Source organism: Mus pahari, chromosome 8, assembly GCF_900095145.1.
Source record: "Mus pahari chromosome 8, PAHARI_EIJ_v1.1, whole genome shotgun sequence".
In the NCBI taxonomy this organism is placed as follows: Eukaryota; Metazoa; Chordata; class Mammalia; order Rodentia; family Muridae; genus Mus; species Mus pahari.
In genome coordinates, this window is record NC_034597.1 from 65,705,134 (window position 1) to 65,729,932 (window position 24,799).

At 44.4% G+C, this 24,799-nt stretch overlaps 1 protein-coding gene across 2 annotated transcripts in view; it reads left to right on the forward strand.

Moving 5' to 3' along the window:
* Window positions 1–15,482, forward strand: part of Lcp1 (lymphocyte cytosolic protein 1) — a 95,795-nt gene extending 80,313 nt beyond the window's left edge. For both annotated transcript variants that reach the window (XM_021203192.2, XM_029541878.1), the window contains exons 12-17: window positions 1,351–1,429; window positions 1,972–2,086; window positions 3,131–3,264; window positions 9,672–9,795; window positions 12,529–12,653; window positions 15,110–15,482. In XM_021203192.2, coding sequence (XP_021058851.1) covers window positions 1,351–1,429; window positions 1,972–2,086; window positions 3,131–3,264; window positions 9,672–9,795; window positions 12,529–12,653; window positions 15,110–15,242 — 710 coding nt within the window. In that variant the 3' untranslated portion in view covers window positions 15,243–15,482. The remainder of the gene's footprint in view (window positions 1–1,350; window positions 1,430–1,971; window positions 2,087–3,130; window positions 3,265–9,671; window positions 9,796–12,528; window positions 12,654–15,109) is intronic.
* The last annotated feature ends 9,317 nt before the right edge of the window (window positions 15,483–24,799 follow it).

A 24,799-nucleotide genomic window follows, 5' to 3' on the forward strand; every position in this document is an offset into this window, starting at 1 on the left:
AAGGAAAGATTAATATTGAATGGATGCTATTAACTCAAGAAAGTCCATGTTGTTTTTCTGTAAAACCCTTTCAACGGTGCCTCACTTGAGTTATTGACACGGTATCAGTCCATATTCAAGCCTGCTGCTTTGGATAAGTGATGGTTTAGTGGTTTTGTGTCCTGATCTTAAATCTGTACATCAAGCCAACTAGTCAATCAACCATTTCTAACTACCACTCTGGTGGCACAGTTCGGGCTCTCCCAATAAGGCACATAAAAGCTGAACTGAACCCTCCTGCCTCCCCATTCCTTCCCCAGTTCCAGCCTCTTGTATGCCTCCTTAGTAAGTTAGTAACTCTCATTTCAATTCATCATCGCATTTTGTCCTGTTTTGTTTTTATTTTGGTCACCAAAACTAATGGTCTTGAGTTCTACTAAGATATTTTTCTGCCCTTCACTCTTAATCTATTATGTAAACAAATAATACCAATAATTCTTCATTCGAAATGTCTTCTAGATTGTTTTCCCCTTCTGCTCTTCTGGACTTACACTGTCTCATGCATCAATTACCTTAGTAGGTCTTAGGGACCGTCCCTCCATTCATCAAATGGTTAAATGTGCTTCACACGCTAGTACCAAGTAGGACCCCTTCTGCATGTTTAATATAAATGCATATCATCACCCCTTAGTAATTCTGCACACTGCTGCCCCGTGCATCTGGCATAGTTTTCATTGTATCTGCCTTGCTCAAGAATTTATCATAGCAATCAAGCAGCAGAACCTGCAATGACTGGCACTGTGGAATACATCCGTGTAAATCTGTTACCATGCACACAGAGATTCCTGGTCCTGGCTGGAGCCTCTAGACAGGCTTGGCCCTGTGGTTACACTGCGCAGATCCCTGACGCATCACTTTTCAGTGTTGTGAGTGGAGAGCGTGCCGACTGCTCTCTCCGTGCTCATGTTTACACTCCTGCTACTCACGTCTTGAGGTTTCCCAAAATGCTCTACTCTTCCCCTCATTCCTATTTGGCTTTTTGACCGCAGGAAGTGACGTGCAATTCCACACTTCCAAATCTGGGCTACGTTGTTCTTCCCCCATCTCATGGAGAACAGCAAACAAACCTGCCTCCTCCCTCAGTGTATCCAGCTGACTCTGTGGAGCCTCCTTGGTGCCTCCAAATCTTGTTTGATGCTATCGAATTGCTTGTAGAAGTTAAATGGGGAAAACTAGCAGATTATCGGCCCACCTCTATAGCCTCTGTTTTATTCCATATCTTTTGTCTGTATTGAATCCACAGTAGATAATCTTAGATCATTAAACAAGCCCTGCTCTAGGTTATGTATTAACTAGTCTTCACTAACCTAGGTGAGACGAGGGAAGAGCGGACCTTCAGGAACTGGATGAACTCCCTGGGAGTTAACCCTCGAGTCAATCATTTGTACAGGTAAGAAGGATTGGGAGCTCATCCTTCATGTATAGCACAGAGACCCTGAAAGAGCGTAGGATTCCACACGCCGTACCACTGTGGTGTGTGTTTCCTTCCCAGATGTGTACCTTGGTGGGAAACAGAAGTGCCACAGGACCTGCTCTGTGGAGGAGCTCACTTCTGTGCCTCAGCCATCACTGTATTTAATATGAAAAGCATACCTCTGCAGAGTAACAAACTTGCTGCCTTATCATAAGCTCATGATCTTCTCAGGAGCAGGCAAAACAGAGGCGTGTTTTGCCTCCTGTGTGGTGCTGTTGCTAAAGCCATGTTTCTTTTCCTGAGTAAAGGCAGGTTTTGTCCGTGGGAGGGACATAGCTGGTCACTGAAGAGGGTAAACCTCTCTCTGAATCACAATTTCCACATCTTTAAAGGTGGGGCTACTCCTACCAAATTCTCAGGGTCCCCAGGAATGTTGCAGGAACTAAGCGCCTCACTTACTATAGTCTGCGATCACAGTGTTGGGTCTCTGAGAATTCTGTGTGTGTGTTTGTTTGCAGTGACTTATCGGATGCCTTAGTCATCTTCCAGCTCTATGAAAAGATCAAAGTCCCTGTTGACTGGAACAGAGTAAACAAGCCTCCATACCCCAAGCTGGGGGGCAATATGAAAAAGGTAAACAATGGTTTTCCTGATGGGCCATGAGGCAGGTTGGTAGCCTTAGCCTGCAAAAGCTCTCTGTGAGTGCAGTACCAGGTAGCCAAGCTTTTTTGCGTGTTCAGCAGGTATTAACTGCAGCAGTCAAAGACCTTATGAATACTTCCATTACAGTGAACCTGTCATTGCAGTTGATTGCTTATTTATGATTCATGTTGCATGTCTGTACGCATTATCATGAACATTTTCCAATTAAGGTAATTAGAGACAGCAAAGCCACTGGGTCCCCTCCTACCCAGCAAGATCTTCATTCGAATTTTCTAAAGACCTGGGGCTTCCTGCTCACAGTGTGGCTGGTACTGTCAGCGCAGTAGGAGCATGGTTTTGTAGCCATAGGGTTGGCACAGTCACTTCTCAATGCTCTTCATCTCTTTGGTTGTTTTTATAGTTATTTACTTGGTGTGTGTGCACTCATGTGTGTGTGTGAAGATACATGCAAACATACACACGTGTTATAGCGTGCATGTGGAGGTGAGAGCACACCTTGCAGGAATAAGTTCTTTCCTACCATGTATGTTCCAAGACTCGAACCCAGGTTGTCAGACTCAGTACAAGTCCTCTTACCTGCTGAGCTATCTCACCTACCTTCTGTGGTCCATAATGATCTACGAGTAGCCACAGGGCTATCTGACTACATGCCTGTCCACTATGTGTACATAAGACAGAGAACATAAATTTTTCCTATCTATCTATCTATCTATCTATCTATCTATCTATCATCTATCTATCTATCTCTAAAAGTCTAGCTATTTTAGAACCATCACAGACAAATCATTGAGGCTGGCTCACTATGTACTGCAAATGTTCATGGAAGTGCTCATGCTAGTAAATTCCTTCTAGTTTTAACTAATATAAATCATAGTAGTGCGGAACCAGTTGTTATTTGAGATTACACAGGTCCGACATTATTTCTCTTCCTTTGTATCTTTATTTTGATCATTCTCTGATCCTTATCATAACCAAGGTGACGCCTGAGTTGTTTTCTTTCTGCCTCACTCACAGCTGGAGAACTGTAATTATGCAGTGGATCTGGGGAAGAATCAAGCTAAATTCTCACTGGTTGGCATCGCAGGACAAGACCTCAATGAAGGAAACCACACTCTCACACTGGCATTGGTTTGGCAGCTCATGAGAAGGTAACGTGAAGCACAGGATAGATGAGACTTTAGTGACTGGGCCATTTATAAGTTAGATTTAGTAACCAAGGAAGTGCCTTTGTTTTTCTGCTACATTTTTTCTTTTAACTTTTAGTTTTTGTTTGAGTTCTTATAAAAAATCTATTGTTAGGTTCGTTAGTATTTTAGATTGCTAATTTGTCCGAATGAATCATACTTGTATCTTATTACAGAGTGACCTTCTGTGTGCCTGGCCATGTTCTTTGTTCTGAACATTTCTCCCTGACATTGATCTAGTCACCACAACTTCTCCTGACTCACATATCTTTTCTTATCCTCTTACCTTTGACTAACTTCTATCAACACAGTAAATTATTTTCATATAGGTTTAAATCTCCACCTTAGATCTTTTTTCTTATAACTGGAATCTCTTGGAAAGTTCCCAAGTGCCAGACTTACCAGTACATAAGTCCATGAACTGTTTCTAACTGAGTTCCATTGCTTTCGCATGATTTGAATTCAGAAAGGCTTTGGGTACTGATGGCTTTCAAGCAAGTCATTTTCATTGGTATAAATACATTTTCTCATGGATTATGATATAGTATAACACTTAAATGTTTTACTTTAATGATAAGGAAACGTAAGCAAACTCTATTCTATTGTAAATTTTATACTATCTAGAAATGACCCTGGGTTATGACATTTGTTCTGAAAGTATTATTAGTGGTCAGGGCTGGTCTGAGTGTTTCTAAGCTCTGGATTCTTACTCAAGGAATTGAAAGACTCACACAGATTGCTAAAGTAGCAAGAAAATTTATTCAAAAGTAAAAGATAATACAGATCAGAAAGAACTATGCCATTGAGAATGGCAGCAGGCCACATGGGTGAGGGAGCTTGGAGGGCCCGATTAATATTTGGGGCTTCGTTTTTGAAGACACAGGGGGAGGAGCTTCCTTACTAGGGCCATAGTTTGAGTAGTTCTTTATTTTGATTGACAGGTTTAAGTTACATAAAGTTTTTGTTTGTTTGTTTATTGTTTGTTACTACACATGCCCCTTTCCATATCCATCTTATTTTAATCATAGGCATTCTCAATTATGCACTGGCATGGCAAGGCAAATAGAAGATTCTCTCTGGAAGTTCCCTTGAGGACAGTTTGTCTTACTGACCGTGTACCCAGATCCAATCTAGGCCAGCTTGTCTTACCAGGACATAATGGAGCATGACTGAAAGGGTTTATCTGTGTTTAACCATCAAGGGAAGGCAAAGCTTATTCCACTGTTCAGAGACAGCTGTACTCTCAGCTCAGGATAGGCAGGGTCCTGAATTACCAACAGATTGCTAGCCATGTGGTTTGGGGAGGAGTGTGTGTGTGTATGTATGTATGTGTGTGTGTGTGTGTGTGTGTGTTATGCACAGGCAATGGTCTCAGACTGCCAGTCGCATTATTAGGAGTGGAGTTTGTTCATAGCCCAGACCAAGCGGTGCTCCAGGTTGTTAAACTATTCTCTATGCTCACCTGCCTCAGAAGTTTCAACCACACATGGCCCCAAGCCTTCCTATAGGGCTGAGATATATACAAGGTAAGGTCTGTCTGCTACTGCAGCTGTCTTCCCCCAGATGATCAGTGACAGTTCTCACAAATGTTTATTACAGAAGATTCCTGCATACAAGGAAGTGGACAGAGAAATGCGTTCCTTCTGATCAAGGGAACATGCCTGGTGATTATGTAAATGGGGCCAGCAGGGATTTGTTTTTGCTTTGTTTTCTTTTCTTTCTTTTCTTTTTTTTTTTTCTTTTTCTCTGCCTGCCACACAGTAACAGATCTATTCAATTTGCATCCAGTTCTAGGTAGAATTTATTTCACTCGGATTGCACAGATATGCTAATTTGGTCATTTATCAGGACAATAAATGGCTTGTCATTTTGCCTAAGCCTCCTTTTCCCCCTTCCGTAGCGTGGAAATCATTCTAAGATTAGACAGCTGGCAAGTAATGTATAAATTAGGAGACCAAAGCTTCCACCAAGCACAATGCCAGCAGATGGCAATGGTACTGTGAAGCAGGAGAGCAAACTCCAAGGCAGGCAAGTGACAACATCGCCTACAGCCACACAGGCTGTGGACGGGAACTTTGGACTAGGTCCCCAACCATCAAAAACCACACATGGTCCCTCTTATCAAATGTTAAATAACTAAAATGAGTGTTGGGTATGGGAAGGCGGGAGAGCAAGCAAGGGGCCTTCTGTGGCCTCACATATTTACCCTACATCAATCCTTCTTTGTTGAGCAAGGAACTGGCTGGAACTGGGGCTCACAGTGCTATTTCATTTGAACAAAAGGCTTTTCAGCGCAGTGTGTTTTGCAAGCACCAGCAGGATTGAAATCTTATCAGTAGTGTTCCAGCTAATAGCATAGTCACCCCAAACATGTGTGATAATAAAATGTGTGTGTGTGTGTGTGTGTGTGTGTGTAGTATGTACACCTGAGTGTAGGCTAGAAGAGGGTGTTGGATCCCTTGTTCCTGGAAGTACAGTGGTTGTAAACCACCTTGTGTAGTTGCTGGAAACTGAATCCAGATCCTTTGGAGAAGCTGAATGAGCTCTGGTCCATGGAGCTGTCTCTCTTGTTTCACATTTTGAACCTGTACCTGGATGAACAATTGCTTGCTGCACTGTCTACCTGAGATTACAGCCCAATTCTAGTCTTTCTTCCCTTTGCCTTGCTCTTACAAATCTGTGTCTGATTCTACCAAGTTTCTGCACCCCACTAGAGGTGGCCAAGAGTCTGTTTTGTAACTCATCAGAACTCTATGCCACCATGAGAGGTTGTTCTTAAGACCAGAGTACCAGAAGTCACCTCCAAAGTGCCCACAATCCAGGAAAAGGGTCTCTGTTCTTTGGCTTGGGTTATAACAGACAGATCTCTGCATAGAGGTTGGCTTCTCCTTGTAGCTTTTCATTCCCAAGGTCAAGAGAATGGGAGAGAACTCAGCTTCTGTTTCCTTGATTTGGTCAGTAGAGCAGGGCTGGGTTTCTGACAAGGGGAGGTGCACACCTGGAGTTATGGAAACAGCTGGGAGGTTGTGTTTAGCTAGTTCCATCAGTTCCATCAGGTTACATATAGGAAAGGAATTGGTCAACCATTCCTTGCTGAAATGTTCACTGGGCAAGACATTCTTAAACATTGTTTCAAATGCAAGCAAATCAATACATATGCTAGCTATCAAAAAAATAAAAAAATAAAAGGCTAATTATGCTATAACACACAATGTTTATGAACCTGCAAAAGACAGGATCTTTTTCAAACTAGGAGTATCTTTTAAATACACCTTAGACTTAAATCCTGGGTGCTCGTTATTTCCTATCACGTTGGCCCCATTTTTTTATTTATTTATTTTTATTTTTTTAGTGCAAACAAGCATCTCATTCCTCTCCTTGCATTTGTTTTACATATTTTGCTCACCAATCTACGGTCTTATTTACGGGATGTCCAGCATGCACTAGGGACCCTGCTTATTCCTTGAAAACATCATGATAAGTAGACACGGACCTGTCTCCATGGGAACGTGGCGGCTGCTGTCTCTGTCAAAAATTCTACGAAACAGGCTCGAGTCAAGCTTAATAATTAATGCACAGCACGGCTTGGGAAAGAGATGCTTGAGTTGGGAGGTGTTCGAAGGACTGGAAATATCCCGGAGATTGGACCTCAGAGCCGGCAAGCGTAGATAGATCCATAAAGCAAGAGGATGCACGGTGTGGATAGTGTGGGTTGGAAAGCTGCTGCTGGTTCTGTTTAGTTGAAACATACATGCGTGTGTGCTGAGGATGAGGGAGGAAGAGGAAATTGAGAATGTCCTAGGAGACAGTGAGTGAGCCAAAGTGCGAAGGGCTTTGTGTGCCGTACTGGGATGTTTGACCTGAGTCACTGTAATGACATGACCACAGCTGTGTTCTCAAAGGATTTGGGAGAAGAATGCAATGTACTGCTGCGGGGAGCTATTTGCCACCTCAGTGTTGGCTCAGTGGGTAAAGTGCTTGCCATGCAATCACGAGGACCTGAGTCTAGACCCTAACTGAGAGCATGGCTCCATGTGTCTGTAAAACCAGCACTGGTGAGGCTGAGACAGGTGGTGGGTCCTGGGAGCTCAATGGCCAGTCAGTGTAACTAGCTAGCTAAACCCCCAGTTGGACGAGAGACAGTGTCATTTATATGACAGGAAAATAGTGCCAACCTCTGACCTTCAAGTGCACATATCTACACACACACACACACACACACACACACACACACACACACACACACAGGCAACTGAACTCCTATTAAAAATAAAATAGGGGCTGGACTGATGGCTCAGTGTTAGAGCATCTGTTGTTCTTACAGAGGACTAGTTTGGTTCCCAGCACCCACATGGTGGTTCATAACCATCCATAACTCCAGTGCCAGGGCCCCAACTCCCTCTTCTGACTTCCCCAGGCACCAGGTATACATATGGTGCATATACATAGATACCGTCAAACATTCATGTGCATAAAATAAGTAAAACAAATCAATTGTTTTTAATTCCAAAAAGATCTTAAATGAGAAAAGCTTTTACAGCATCTCTCCTATTTTAAATGGCAGGAGGCTGTGTTAGCCAGAGCAAGCCAGGTAACACTTTAACTCCAGGGTTTGAACTTGAAATCCCAGTGGGTGATCGTATGAATATTGTGCTTTGTGTAGACTAAGCAACCAGAGCAAATGGCAGGACAGATTGTGTAAGCAGAATTCAAGGCACCGGCATAGATAATGTTGCACCCTCATAGGGAAGGTCCTACTAGGTGAGAGTTAGTCACCAGCTTCCTGGGTTTCAATTTGAGAAGAAGTCCCTCATGGGTAATATGACCCACTGCTGTGCACTTGAACCATGATGTCAGCAAGCCTGCCTGGGCTCACCTGCTTGGCTTTCCCCCATCCCAGATGGAAGCAGGTTATCTGTTCCTTGCTGGAGAATATTAAGGAACTGGTGGATCTTATAACAAATGTTCCTCCTGGAAAGACACAGTTTCTAAATCCACTGTGGACTGGAGAGGGTTCTGGCCCTCTGTCAGGCTGCGGTTTTGGTTTTCTCTGTTGTATTCCTAACTACTTACCAATATTTTCCCTTTATTCTGTTCACTGCTGGAACTTTCCCTAACATTTTAAATTTAAAATGTTAACTTTTTACTTAAAAGAACATTCTTTATTACATGCAGCAGGGGCGGTGTGGGGTGGGCGCTGGTGTGTATGTGCATGCCACAGCTCGAGTGTAGAGCACAGAGGATAGTTGTGTGTGTGTGGAGTTGGTTCTCTCCCTCCATCTCACCAGTGAATCTTGAGGATCTAACTCTCCTGTGGCCTGTGTGGCAGTCACTTTTACCTGCCAATCAGCCTCACTGGCCATTGCTCCTTGGTTTGCATGGTCCCTTGAAGAATGACGTTGCAGGTTAGATGAGCCCGTTGCTCCATTCTTCTTTCCACACATCTCTACTGTCCTGCTTGCTCTTCTTTCTCAGAACAGTATTGTTCAGGTACAAGAGAGCATTAGCTCTGTAGTTCACTGTAAGAACCATATGCTTATGCATTGCATTAGTCTACAGTAACTCCATTTAAGTTGTTTTTATGCATCTCTCTCCTCTCTCTCTCTCTCTCTCTCTCTCTCTCTCTCTCTCTCTCTCTCTCTCTCTCTCTCTCTCTCTCTCTCTCTGCTCTGTGTGTGTGTGTGTGTGTGTGTGTGTGTGTGTGTGTGTTATAAAGCTTCTGCTGTCATAGGTTTCCACAGGACTTTTTCAAAGGTCCTTTCTTTAATAATCTTGAATTATACCTCTCTACATTCCCCCCCTATTCTGACCTCCCATCAGCCTTCCTGTACCAGCGGTCCTTCTTTAACCCTTCATAGACTGTGCTCCATCTGCCTTCACTTGAAAGCATCCCTGACAGCCCATTACTAGGTCCCTGACTGCTCGGTGTTCCAAAGGGAACATGCATTATCTGAAGAGTCAAGGCTACCATCCACAAATGAGAGAAAATATATGTTTGTCTTTCTCGGTTTGGGTTACATCACTCAGAATGATTGTTTCTGTTTACCTGGGGATTTCACAGCTCATTTTTTTGTTGTTTTTGTTGTTGTTGTTGTTGTTGTTGGTTTTTTTTTTCCTGAATGGCCAGATAACCTCCCATGCAATAAAGGTACCACATTCTCATTACCCATTCATCAGTGGATGGACCTTTAGGCTGTTTCCATTTTCTAGCTGTTGTGAATAGAGCATCGATCGAGCAGAAGGGACCGGCATTATTCAGTGCCCCCATCCCTCGCCAGTGTAACTGTGCTCGGGCTGTTTCCCATGATGTGTCTAGAAAGAACATCCTAGCTATTTTCTGCAAGTAAACAATCATCCTTGATTTCATTCAGGTACACACTGAATATCCTGGAAGATATCGGAGGTGGACAGAAGGTCAATGATGACATTATTGTCAACTGGGTGAACACGACCTTGAAGGAGATGCAGAAAAGCTCGTCCATTGCTAGCTTCAAGGTAAAGGTTTCATCTTCTGCTTCTTCCTTTTTGTTTTTGTTGTGTGTTGAGTGACCTTCAGGGACAGGGCTTTGATGCTTGCTTTGGATTTCCTTAAATGATCTTGTTTAATGTTCTCGGCAATTTCTCATCATTTTTCCTTTAACAGTTAATTTTCAAGTCCTGTTCTTTTAAGCACCCCATTTTAGGCTCTGTTCTTTTGAAGTGGTGTAACACACGGAAATCCATTTTTTTTTTTAATGTGCACACTTCCAGTTCAGAGTTTCTTATATTATAGTAGTAAAGTATAAAATGCTTGTCTTAGGGTTTTACAGCTGTGAACAGACACGGTGACCAAGGCAATTCTTATAAGGACAACATTTTATCAGGGCTGGCTTAGAGGTTCAGAGGTTCAGTCCATTATCATCAAGACAGAAACATGGCAGCATCCAGGTAGGCATGATGCAGGAGGAGCTTAGAGTTCTACATCTTGATCTGAAGCTAGCAGAATACTGGCTTCCAGGCAGCTAGGACTAGGGTATTAAAGCCCACACCCACAGTGACACACCTGCTCCAACAGGGCCACACCTCCTAATAGTGCCACTCCCTGGGCCAAGCATATACAAACCATCACAAGGCTAAAAGATATCTTGTGTCGTATATTTTGTGTGGGAGGGTGTACTTCATCCCAATCATATTTTTATACATAATAACATTATATATTATCAGACTTATTAATTTTGGTTGTATGTTCACAAGATTCTTTCTCAAGGACCTGGACACTTGATCTATATGGTAATCATGTCCGTGCCTCAATGTTCATATTTAAAGGTCGGGATTTATGGGGAGGAACCCCCCTCCCACCCTCAGGAAGGTGAAGAGAAATTAAAGTCTCTTCTCCCCAAAAAGAATAAAGGCAGAGCTGGTACCAAGAGCTCCATCAGCTGTGAGCTCATCTGGGATATGGGCACCCCCACCCCACCCCCACCCCACCTCAAGCCTTCTGCTCTGCCTGGGTGGCTGAGCACAGGAAAGAGTGGAGGCTAGTGACTGAGGTGAGCAGATATTTCCCAAAAGACATTTGGAAAGGCAGCAAGGAAGAAGGAAGGAAGTCAAAGCCATCGGGGCTACTGCTGCATTATGAGTCCCAGGGGCTCTTCTCTCTGAGTTTGTCTTCACGGCTTTCCTTATTTTGTAAGTAAAGAAGCTAAATCTTAAGGAACTTTCGGGGGTCACAGCCCATAAGCTCAGGCACTGTTCTCTAAGTGAGGGGGAAGCACCTTTACGTGAGGCAGCGGGGCCACGGGTCACTCAGCCATAGCTGTAAACTGGCCGGTCACCGCTGCTTCTCCTTGTGGGAACGTGGTTTGATAAGCCATGCTGAGACTCGCTCTCAGGAGTGCTGGACAGTTCTCTCGCACCCCAGGTCAATCTGGTCTGACCTTCTCTGTCTTCTCCCTAAGTCATTACAGCACTGATTAAAGAGAGCCACTCAGTGACGAAAAAGGAAAGGTCAGATTAGCCGAATCCCTTTCCAGCAAGACTCTAAAACAAGGAATACAGCTCACTCTTGATTAACCATTCCCTTGATGCCCACCACCCCTCACCCACTGCCACACCCAGGGCAGAATTCAGGGAGGAAGGCAGGGCTTGGGTCACTTCATTTCTTGAGTGCTGTGTTGTCACCGAAACAGCCTGCAGAGGTAGTGAAGAACCTCAATGGAAGAAACTGGGGTAGAGTCCCATCTTTGTTTTTAACTACAGTGCTTCTTTTATCAGCCAAGAGGAAATATTAAAAAGACTAATTCTGATATTGAAAATGACTGCTTTACCTCTATAGGAAAACAGGTGGGAGAACTGGTATCATCCTTAGAATTTAGTCTGATTCACACTTTCCAAGTGTGCGCTACCTATACTCTGTGCTCAGACAGTAGCACAGGCACACCCCTTGTCCCAAGTCCACGAATAAAGAAAACACACTTGCTGAGCTCCGTGCATCCACATCTGAGGAGTGTCCTCAGCACTAGACGTGAACATCCAAACATTTACAAATTTCCAGACATTAAGGCTGAATTATAGGTTCAAATCAGCAACTCACTTAGCCACATAAATCCCATCTTGTCTGTCTGTGAAGATTAACTGTGGAAGCCAAAGCCCTGGTTCAGGGGTGCAGCGGATGCTGACAGGTGTGAGGCTCGGAGTTCTATTACCAACACTGAACAAACTGACAAAGATTAAACATGAACAGTAAACACCCACACTACCAAAATGACCACTCGCAAGGCTATACATGTGTTAGCTCCACATAGCCACCCATAATGTCCATATACCTCAAAGCACGAGGAATACATACCATACTGTGTGTCGATTACAAAAATAAGCTTCAAAAGTTAAAGCTCTTGTAAAAGGAAAAACAAAAGAAAAACATGTTTCTGGGGCCTGTGGTGACAGTGTATTAATTACTGTCATTGTGCTTAATCCCACTGTTGCTGCTGCTGTCTCCATGGAAACCTTGAGTTTTCCCTCCTAGTTTCTGGGAGAAAGAGCATCTGTTGTGACCCAGTCTATCTGGACCCTCACGTGTCTCCTGCTAGATGTGCTTTTCTTCCACCAAGCAGGGCTTTTCTGACATCTTTGGTCTCTTCTTCTCTATGTCTATTCTATAAGTAAGAAGAAAGACCTACCCACTTCCCTTGAGGCAGACGGAAGGAACTCTAGAGTATGTTGATAAACCTTCCCTTTCTCTCTACGTAGGACCCAAAGATCAGTACCAGCCTCCCAGTTCTGGATCTCATTGATGCCATTCAGCCAGGTTCCATAAACTATGACCTTCTAAAGACAGAAAACCTGGATGACGAAGAGAAACTCAACAATGCAAAGTATGTAAATAAACGTGGGGGTAAGAAAGGGGGCACAAGTGTCAACTGGGCCTTTGTAGAATCTGGTGTTTGTGCCTTGTGAAAATACCTTATCTCTGCTATCCCTGGGTTTTCTTCTCATGACTTATTGAAGTTTCATCCTCAATCTAGGTGTGGTCCAGTAGCAGCTTCAGATTGCTTGTGTTGGGATGGAGCAAAACCAAACCTAGGGTAGTTTCATAAGCAATGAGCAAGGCCAGAGATTTGAGGGGTTAGGACATCCCCATATCTTTCTGGGAGAAGGGGCATAACCAGGTCCTTTACAAGTGTGGGGTTCACCCCTGGTTTAAAATCCCAGCAGTGCCTTTTCTCTGTGGCCAGCTTTGGAAAAACAGGTCCTTTTCCCAAATATCCCCACATGGTAATAGTCAGCACAGGCTACTGAAGAGAAGACAGTTAAGCTGTGGTTATGTAGAGTGTAATGGGGATATCTAAGGGGAAGAACCAAGATGAGGGGGAGGGCAGGAAGGGTCTGTGGCTCTTTAGAGCAAATGACTTCTAAGCTGAGCTCATCAGCAAAGACAGGTAAGCCAGCAGGAAACACACAGAAGACAGAAGTTCTAGAAAAAAGAACATCGTGAAAACAGAAAGAAAACAATAAACAACCACAAAGGTTTGAAACTAGCCAGGCCTGGGCCCTGTGTGCAGTTTAAGGGATGTAACAAGGTCACACAATTTTTAAGCTGCACCAGGAAGACATCAGAGTCTGACTTCAGAGACCAGGCTCCTGTGCATTGCCCTTCAAGGACAAGACAGAATTCTTTCAAAACTGCTCAGAGCTTGGGACAGAGTAGAACATACACTATTATGCAAGAGGCCTTGCGTTAATTTCTACATTGAAAGCAAAAGCACAAACAAACGTCTTTTTAAAGAAAAGAGTTTGAACAGCTTTGGAATAAAATATCTGCTTTATAGACAGATCTGGGTATGGTGGCCTGGGCCGTAAACCCCCTGCCAGGGTATCAAAGCCAGGCAGGTACATGGAACTCATTGGCCAGTCACTGTGGTCAACATGGTGAGTTCCAGGCCAGTGCGAAACACTGACCAAAAGAACCTAAAATAATTAATAAAATAAGAGGGCAGAGCTGAAGAAACAACATATAAAATTGTCCTCTGGCTTTGACATATGCTCATACATACATACAGCCCCCCACACACACATACCATGAAACAAAGGGAAATAAGTATGGGGAAAAATATCCAACAAGAGCTAAAAATGGTTCTGTTTTTGAGGCTGGGTTATGGGTTGGGTTGGGATCTTTTTTGTTTGATTTTTTTTTTTTTTTAACCCTCACAGATTTTCATGTAGCTTTCCCTGTGTGTTTTGTGATGGAAACATTAATTTTCTTCATTAGTAATTAATGCGGAAGAAGTTATTGAGAGACAGACAAGGAGGAAGCATGGGTGGTGCTTTTTAAATTAATTTGGTCACTAAAGTAAAGATAAGTTCTTTTGGAGACCAGGAGGGAAGGGGTGGGGCCCTGGGTAGGGGTGGGCGGGCGAAGGTGTGGAGTAGTTACAGTAAGGGGTTACAAAGAATGAGGAAACAGAAGAATCACCAGGCATCGGTGTGAAAACAGTCATGACTAACAGATTGTGTAACGTGTAGAACTCGGAGGCTTTTGTGTGGCTGTGATGATTTCATTTGAAAAACAGAACCTAGAACTCTGACTATTCAAATAGCAGTGCACTGTATGTAAAAAAAAAAAAAAATCTGTACATGGAACAAGAAATTATAGACCTGCGTATTATGCTTGACAAGATATTGTACGTGCAGTTTTCTTCTGATATTTCTGTAGTTGAAACACAGTCCACGGAGTGCTTGTTCTTAGCCATTCATACTTAATTCTTGGGCTTTTCCTGCCACCCTCTGCACCCCAAGAGAATATTTCTCAAAGCAGCAGCGGGGAGCCTAGAGAGAAGGCCCAACTGGCAAAGTGCCTGCCTCACAATAACAGGTTCTGAGTGGAGATGCCCAGTGTCTGTGCTCACAGCCATGGGTGGTCATGCACACCTGTGATTCCAGAGCCGGAAACAGGCAGGAGACTCCCTGGAGCCTGCTGACCAGCCAGTTTAGCCAAATCCCTGAGCTCAGTGGGGTTAAGTGAGAGATTCCACCTCAAAGAGTAAGGTCAAGACTGACTGAGGAAGAACCCAGTGGTGACCTCTGACCTCTGCACACACATACAAATGCATATATACATCTTAAGAAGGTAAAATTTGGGAAGGTCTTCGAGGGCAAAACATACATTTCACAGTCATCCTGAGACCAGAGGGGTGCTGAGCCAAGAGTCGTTGGCCCACGTGGGCCGATGGGGTGGCCAGTCCGTGCCCTCGCTGAGGGTTCCGTGGCCGTGCCCCTAAAGGGCCCTCCTCAGCCACTGCTGCTCAGCATCTGCGTTTCTTCTCCCTTTCAGGTATGCCATCTCTATGGCCAGAAAAATCGGAGCAAGGGTGTACGCCCTCCCAGAAGACCTGGTTGAAGTGAACCCCAAAATGGTCATGACAGTGTTTGCCTGCCTCATGGGGAAAGGGATGAAGAGGGTGTAAGTCCCAGAGGAGTCAGCCAGAAATCGACAGAGACAAGCCTGAGGGTCAGCACATGGTGCTCCCAGGATACAGAGGACCATTCAAGCCATTCCAAAGTCCTGAACCTTGGAGACATCATCTGAAATGCACATATCTCTTCTGCCAAGTAGCTTCTGCTATAGTTAGCAATACGTGCCTCTCTTTTGTTTTTTTGGTTTTTTGTTTTTGTTTTGTTTTGTTTTTTCAGAAGATGTACTCGCCTACAGATTTTTTTTTTTTTTTATTCTTTGAAACTCTACCAGGAAAAAAAAAAAAAAGAGTTAAAAAGAAATTATTTCCAGATGCCCACCCTCCTCCCCTCCCCCCTTGCTTCCTCTGGTAGTCTAGGATATAAACTCCAGTGTTCTTAAGGGTCCGTCGCCTGATCTCTTGAGCCAGTTTGATCTAGTTGCTCTTGCCCTTGCTCAGACTGAGGACCTGAAGGATCATCAAACTTGCCTTAAATAAACCCTGTCAACTAGAGGTCAGCACTGGGTGGTCACAGCCCCTCCTTGCATCTCCTTCTCCCCGTCTGTCTCCCTGTGAGTTTGCTCCATTCCCCTCAGAACCATACGTGCTCTGTGGTCCCTGTTTTGTTTTTTTCTTTTCTTTTGTTTTTTTTTTGTTTGTTTGTTTTAATTTTGTTTTTTTTGCCAGCCTTGTCTCTAGGCTACTGGAGTATCTGACCAATCACTCAAGGTCTCGAGAGTCTCTCTGGGAGACTGCAACACTGGGGACTCAAGGAAAGTGTAATAGAGAGTAAAACCACTAGGGGGGCAGCATGGTGGGACCACGAAGCATCTACCTTTCTGAGTGCACCTCCACACCTTTAACCCCCACTTGTTAGAGAGCTGCTTATTGTGGTGTTGACAAAACGCCTGACGATTGTGGGAAGCAATCCTGCTCAACTTCGTTTGCTTTTAGACATCGGCCTCTCTGATTGCTGCCCAGCCATATTACCAAGCCTCACTTTGCTGGTACTACAGAAGCTTTTTGCCACCCTAAAATTCCTGGAAGGGGGGCATTGATATGTGCCAATAATCTATGTCCCTGACTCACCCAAATGCTTACATGGGCCCATACACATATGTAGCTGGATGTCAAGAGTAGAATGTTGACTAGGAACTGCCTGGAATTCAGAACAAAGAGGACAGTATGAATTTGAATAGCTCCCACTAGATAAGCAATTTCCACAAAAACCTACCAAAAAAGCTAAAAAGCCACAGAGCATTGTGAACCAAAGCGAGACTCCCTCTGCTTTAGTGAAAGGCTTGCCGCCTTAGCATCTTCCTTAGGGGTGGGAGGATGTAAAGGAACATTGTTGTCTTCCAAAGCAATGCAAATGCAGGGCCTCTCAGCTCCCTCCCCTGACAGTGGGCTCGGGAAACCAATAGATGACTGTTTCCAGCTCCCAAGCAGTATTCCCGCTGCGCTGCATCGGATGCAAGGTGTTTGGCTGTGACTTTAGTCAGAACTTCGTGTAGCCTCGGATGATGTTTGCCCGTCTGCCTCCGCGAAGGAAGGATATTATTATTGCCTTAATGGAAAATGAAAATAAATCATGTTAAAAAAAATCTTTACGAATAAAATGTCCCCAATTCTGGTTGTTTCTGCATATGCTTCAAGGTTGCTTACAGCTCGCTAGCACAGAGCACATAATAGCTGAGAAACTGTATGAGGGCTATGGAAGGCTTCTGTATGAGAGAGAGAGCCTTTGTACTTGAGTAACTGGCAAAACCGGACACCACACACAACTATGGGCGCGCGTAAGTGGTATTGCAAGGAGAAAGGTCTCAGCTGAAAACCGAGAGATACGTTGCCGTTAATTGCCTGAAGGAGGTTGGAACGGGGATTGTTCAAAACGCTTTGAACTCAATCGTGACGATCAGGCTTGGAGGCTGGTAAAATGACTTCTCATATGAACTGACCAAATATGCTTCAGTAACATCTGGGGCCTCCTGTCCCTCTGCACTGGGTCTCACTATGGGAGGGATGGGTGTGCTTATGGGGGAATAGGAAGTGAGTCTGCAGTGGCCAGCTCCTCCTGGGCTAGCCAGCTGAGACAACAGAAATTTGCCCTCCATGTGGCATGGCTCTGCCTTGACCCCCAGAGAAGCGCCATTGCTATACAGTGGCTAGGACACTGAGCTTTGGCCTCTAAAACGTGTGCCCAGCCTTTCCACTGACTTATGTAGAAGTGGCTTGTCCCTAGACTGGGTGTATTTTCAGCTCCTGTATGCACGGACACCATATTTATCTGTGTTCCACGCACATGAAGAAGCTAACCGTACTATTGATTGGGATTAGACTGCAGCTATAGGTTTTATAGGTAAGCACACAGACTAAAGACAGGTAAACTCTACCAAGGAAGACGAACCATTGTGGATGAGAGACAAGGTACTCAGTAGCACAAGGGACGTGAGCATTCTAAATTTAGCTGCTTATGGTTACATTTCTCTTGGGCAAGCAAAGTGAGGCATGAGGAGTTGAACCACACTCAAGGATCAACGGTAGACAAAAGCCACTCGTTTCCCTACTTAAACTGCACCTGAAGATCTGTAGTAGCAAACACTCCCTCTCCCATCCCATGCTAGAGGTGTGCTTTGAAGCTATCAGTCTACTGGAGCCAGCTGAAAATTTTGTCCAACTATTATTAAAACAGTGTAGGCTAAGAATTGGCACAGCAGATATTTACAATAAGGTTCTACCCTTAGGGCTTGTGAACCCCAAAGCACTATTGTATCAGCTACCCACTGCCTCTGTCTCAATTCCTCAATGTTCTGCCCAGTTATCAACTACTCTCACCACTTATTTTGTAGCATAGGAGTATTTGTGCATGTGTCACGTGCATCCTAAAGTGTGTTATTCCCTATCTCACGCTCTTCCACTAAACGACCTAACCTTGACGTCCTCAGAGATGGAGCAACCTCGTCACACAGAGTCCAGCTCGCCTTTTCAATAGGTCCCTTGGATTGTGTCTGTGTCCAAGCTGGGTCTGACTTACAGGTTATGGATATTTCGATTGCCTCAGTCTTTTTGCTCTAGCAAATAAGGCCAAAGTGAATAACAGTGTACCCACTTCTTGAGCATAGCCTTAATTTTAATCAAATGGGTACCTATGTATTTCTGACCTGTTCAACTCATTACATACTGGAGGAGTACAACAAAGATTCTTTTAAGTTCCCTCAAATTATATTACATAAAACCTGGGATAAAAGTTGAGCCAACTCCAATTTCTCCACTTTGTACCTAAAGATATTGTCTTAGGGTTTTACTGCTGAGAACAGACACCATGACCAAGTCAAGTTTTTTAAAGGACAACATTTAATTGGGGCTGGTTTACAGGTTCAAAGGTTCAGTGCAGTATTATCAAGGCAGGAGCATGGCAGTATTCAGGCAGGCATGGTACAGGAGGAGGTGAGAATTCTACATCTTTAGCTGAAGGCTGCTAGCAGAATACTGGCTTCCAGGTAGCTAGGATGAGGGTCTTAAAGCCCACACCCACAGTGACACACCTACTCCAACAAGGCCACACTTCCAAATAGTGCCACTCCCTGGGCCAAACATTTTCAAACCATGACAGATGTTAATACAGCAAAGAAATAATGCACACACATTCATGTACACACAACTAAAATAAAGCACAGACTTTAATAAAGGTATAGCAAAACTATAAATGAAGTATTATGGGAACTCAAATCTCAATCCTGAATGAAGGATCAAACATTTGTTGGGGAGCTGGGGTCTGACGAATGAGAAACATTGACTACTTACATGTGTTGGTTGGTACCTCCTACAAAGCCACGCACATTCCCTGATACTTAGTGAGAACATGGAAATTCTTTCAGTTGTGATTTACACTAGTCACTAGCAATGTTTACTGATCGCGCTAAACACTGGGCAGGCAGACGTGGTTACAAGGAAGGTTATGAAATAAATCTACCTGGAAAGGTCCCAGCATAGAGTGGATTGCTGCCTGCCTGGAAATTAGGACTCTGGAGTCCACATGATGCAATGGTTGGATTAGGTGACTTACAAAATCCCAGCTAGCCTACTGACTGTATCCACGTAGACATGCATGTACCACGCACACATGCCCATCAAGGCTGACTCAGGGGCACAATATCAGCCTTTTTCAAAGACTGATCTCTTTGGCCACCTAAACTAGACTGTGCCATATTGTGCTTAGTGCCTGAAACACATGTCCATGTGCTCCAATGTCCCTGGGACACCTCTAGTGTCCTTGGGCCCTGTATCTACTACCCTGACCTTTATTCTTCATCTATAGCACTAGAAGGCACACAGCCTCAGAGTAAAGGCTGGCAGTGTTCTCTTACAAACCTGACTTTGTTTTAGCCAGTGAGGCTCTGCCTGCAGTCCCCAAATCCAGGAAGATGGCTGGATGATCAGAATGGGCAATACTGACCGATCCTCTTGTGAAATCAGTCACTCTTCAGAGTTCCCTAAAAATGTTCTGGTAACAGAAATCCCTTCCCTACCCTGCCCAGTAACAATGGCTCTTGTTTACACAACATCTTTTCTCCCTACTTCTGAAAGATGGAGTTTACATATATACTTAAATTTTTTTTATTGACTTTTGTATCACCCCGAGGGGCCAGCAACTTTGGTACAGAGAGGTACTTGGTGTGCCAGCAAAGGAGAATGTAAATGCCAACGCAGCTACAGATGCTTTGATCAACGATGGTGTCCTGCCTGCAAGATCTGCTAGTGTAATGGTGACACAAAGCTTGTGAGAGTCACCAACCAATGCATGACTTGACTGAAGGCCCACTGCACAAGATGGAAGCCGAGCCTGACACTGCTTGAATAACCCGAGACTGGATAGCCCAGGGGCCTAAGATAAAGCCAAACATTACTGTTCTACTAAAAGAAGATAGCAATAAAATGACTCCTCATGACATCCCGCTATCCTCATAGATCAGTGCCTTGCTCAGCCACCATCAGAGAAGCTTCCTCCTGCATTAGATGGGAACAGACACAGAGACCCATGGCCAGACAATATGCAGAGAGTGATTAATTTGGAACAGCCATCCCTAAATGAGATGGTTCCCTTCAGAGCTCAGGGAACCCTACAGAAGAGGAAGTGAAAAGAGTGTAAGAGCCAGAGGGGATGAAGGACACCAAGGAGATAAGGCCTCTAAGCCATCGGGATCAGTGTACAAATGAATTCACAGAGACTGGGGCAACATGCATGGGGCCTGCAGAAGACCTTTAGGCATACATAATGGTTTCCAGTTTAGTGAAACTCTTGAGTGTGCAAATGAGTAGATCTATCTGTTTCTTCTGTCTTTTCTTGGGCTCTTTTCTTTCTGCTTGTTGTTTGTCCTATTCTGTGTGTCAGTTTTTTGTTTTACCTTACTATATTTTATTTTGTTTTATTATTATGCCTTAGAAGGCTGTTTGTTGTATAATGAGAGAGAGAGAAAGGAGGTGGATCAGATGAGAGGGGAGGTGGGAGGAACTAAGAGGAGTAAAGGGAGGAGAGACTGTGATCAAGATATATTATGTAAAAAAAAAAATCTATTTTCAATAAAAGGGGGAAAAGAATTTAATGAAACTGGGGGTTTGGGACAGCATGAAGGACACAAACAGGGACAATTGAGTTAGTGCACACTTGCTGCCCACAATCCACAGACAAGAAAGCAATAGGATGATAATTCTTACATTACCTGACACTCGAAAACTGAAGGCCTCCATTTAAATAACTTGGTTAATAGAGAGCGATGGCACATTATTTTGGAATAGAAATCTTTTTTTTTTAAAAAAAAAAATCTACAATGCAAGCAAACATTTCTTTCTAAAGCTCTGTGGGATCTGATATGAAAGTGAATGACTTTATAGACAGCTACCACCAAAGCACGCGGTTTATGTTCTGTTCCCGTTCTGTTCCAGTTAAGGTACCCAGACATGGTGCACTTGGAAGCCGTTTAAAACTGTGGGTCTCAGCCATCCCCCTGGCCCTACTGAACCAGCACCCGCATCTCTAAAGATCCCCACTTGATTCATGCCTTGGTCTGAATGCTTCTCCAAAAGATTCACGTGCTGTCAATGTAACCCCCAAGGTCACACGTCAATGTTGTCTGGCGGAGGGGGTCTTTGGGAGGTGTGGTGGTTTGAATAAAAATGGCCCCCACAGGCTCCAGGGAGTGACACTATTAGGAGGTGTGGCCTTGTTGGAAGAAGTCCCTCACTTCAGGGTGGGCTTTGAGGTCTCAAATGCTCAGGCCAGGTCTAGAGTGACATTCACTTACTGCGGCCTGATGAACCGGATGTAGAACTCTCAGCTCCTTCTCCAGCACCATGTCTGCCTGCAATGCTTCCTGCCATGAGGATAATGGACTGAACCTCTGAACTGTAAGCCTGCCCAGTTAAATGTTTTTCTTTATAAGAGTGGCCATGGACATGGTGTCTCTTCACAGCAATGAAACCCCAACTAAAGCAGAAGGTGTTCTGTCCACAAGGGGTCTACCCTCACGCAGAGAGCGGTTGACTCACAGATTACTGCGGCATCGTAAGAACAGCTTTCACTATAAAACCAAGGCAAACCAAACCCAGCAAGCTCTCTTGGTCCTGCTTGCTCCGTGTCATGGTGTCTTGTGTCACCTTGGACTCTAGTGAAGACCCTCAGCAGAGGTAGCCCCTTGCCCTTGAACACTCCTAGGCTCCATAATTATAAAAATAAAAGCCCATTATTTATGAATGGTCAAGGCTCTGGCATTCAAGAACAGCCATGGAGAATGGACTGTGATGTTTCACACTCGCATCAAAGCTTGAGAAACACTAGGAGGGACAGAGGCCTTATTAAAAACGTACAGTTGCTAGGAAACAAAATCAGATACAATCAAACTATGCCTTTCCACGTACACTGAGCTTGAAGGCTGGAAGCATCCTTCCAGTACGGCTTTCCACCATCAGAGCTTGTTTGAGACAGAGTGCCACCCTCCGTTTCTACATCCTCTACCATCCAATTTTGCCTTTCGGTGTTCTTCCCATAGTCCCTCTCTTACAGCATCTTCTCTTCAGCACAGATCCAAAGAGTTGTGCCTTCCGGTCCTCCTGGGTTCATTAAAAGTGTCTTTTGGCACTACCTTCTCCTGGTGGCTGCCTTATTAACGGATCTGACCTTGTCTGTGCCTAATCCCACGAATCTTCCCTTCTGTCTCCCTAGAGCTCACACTGGACGCTTCGCATTGACCGCCCCTAGGGTGATCTGTCTGTATACCTACTGACAGCTAGGTAACTTGGGAAACAAACTGTCCCCAAACCCCTGCCATTATTCTTCTCAGCCCCAAATGTGCAGTTTGCAATGACTTCCTGGGGATATAACTTAGCTGTTTTAACTGCTACCAAATCCAGGGAGGAGGTGCATTTACCAAATAGTATAATACAAATGGTCCTGAGGAGGGAAGGGGCTTAATAATTTTGAGTAACTAAAAGACCAGTATGGTGCTGGGAGGCTGGCTCATCCAGTAAAGTGTGGGGACATAACTTTGAGCTCATGTAAAAAGCCAAAAGCCAGTGTAGTGATGCATAATTGTCATCCCAGCAGTGGGAAGGTTGACACTGCTCAATCCTTGGGGCTTGCTGGCCAGCCAACCTAGCCTGCTTGGAAAAATCCCAAGCCAGTGAGAGACCCTGTTTCAAATAAAGGGAAGAGTGCCTGAAGAATGACAAGCAAGAAAAGACACTGGAGGAAGTTGACCTCTGACCTCCTTGTGCATATGTGCTCCTGTACATTATACATATATAATAGTATGCATATAATACACATACATGTATGCATACACACACACACACACACACACACACACACACACACGAAAGACCAGTATGACTGAGAGTAGAAACTGCTATATTTTGAGAAATAGGCAGATAATAAAAAAAAAAAGCTCAGGAGAGATTTCCACACTTTAAAGTATGGAGGAAGCACCTGGCATTCACCACTACAAACGCCCGTATCTTTCTCTGGCACTCAGTTCCTACAGGGCTGATGGAGCCTCTAATTTGTCCCTAAGAGATTCTATAGTTTGTGATTCACGCACCACATTGGAGAGGGCTTGGCTGACTCAAGTCAGCTTCCCAAGCATTGCTGGCTGCTCATTGGAATCGCTGTAAGAGCTTTAGAAATAGTCCCTGCCCCGACATTCAGATACAGTTGGTTTAACGTGGATATGGAAAAGTGACTGGATACGCAGGGACATTTGACAACTACTATTCTGTATCTGGAGTGTGGCTCCGAAGGCCTGGCTGGAGCACCTCGGCAGGCAAATAGAACAATCAAAGTGAATATGAATTCATGAAAAACGTCCCAACAAGAACGCTTGCTCTCTCCACTGCGCTAGCCAGCAAGCCAATGAGCATGTGCCTGTCTGGGTTGCCAGGCAACCTTCTTGGAGCTCGCGCTCTCGGGCTCAGTTTTGCGCACTAAAGCAAGGAAATTGGAACCCAGGATTGAGCTGTCTGCTTTTAGTTTTTTAAACGTCTTTTAAAAGTGTGTCTTCTTTCCTCCCCTTTAGAAATACAGGAAGCCAGACACTCTAAGAGTTGGTGTAAATTATAACACGGATTCATTTTCTATGAATAAACATGAGAGAGAACGTGTGAAGCGTGAAAAAAATCTATCAATTATGTTCTTCAAAGCCGCCCAAGATTATGCAGCTTTAATGGCTGGGTAATTTTGAAAAGAAAGCTTGGAAATTGAGCTGCACCTGAACTCTAATTTTTAAAAAAAGGCACCAAATTAATTGGCTTTCGGCGCTTCTCTAACGAGTCTGGAGTGCATGTCTGAAATGAGCTGGTGGAGGCGGCCATGGCTTAGCCCTCCCTTGTTTTTTGGTTTTTGTTTTTGTTTTTGTTTTTTGTTTTGGTTTTGGTTTTTCTGTATAGCCCTGGTTGTCCTGGAACTCACTTTTTAGACCAGGCTGGCCTCGAACTCAGAAATCCGCCTGCCTCTGCCTCCCAAGTGCTGGGATTAAAAAGGCATGCGCCACCACCGCCCGGCTTTAGCCCTTGTTCTTACAGAGCTTGAACCTGGGAGAAACTCTAAGCAGCAATCATTAGAGAAACTTCTGCCTTAGTGAAGAGGGATATGAGGTTTTATGAAATCCTTGTTAGGTTACTTTTGCCACCTAATATTCCAAATTAGCCGGAGACCCGATCTATGAATGAAATGGGCCTCACATGATCCAATTGGCTGAATCTGCTTGTCTGTCTCTTTGATTGGGAGTTTACCACCTAAAATAGCACAGGAAGAGGCCTGGCTGTTGTGGGATTCTGATGGGCCAGATGCGTTCCTGAGCAGAGCATGCGCTGGCCTACGGATGAGTTCCTAAGCAGAGCATGCGCTGGCCTACGGATGAGTTCCTGAGCAGAGCGTGCACTGGACTACAGATGAGTTCCTGAGCAGAGCATGCGCTGGCCTACGGATGAGTTCCTGAGCAGAGCNTGCACTGGACTACGGATGAGTTCCTGAGCAGAGCGTGCACTGGACTACGGATGAGTTCCTGAGCAGAGCGTGC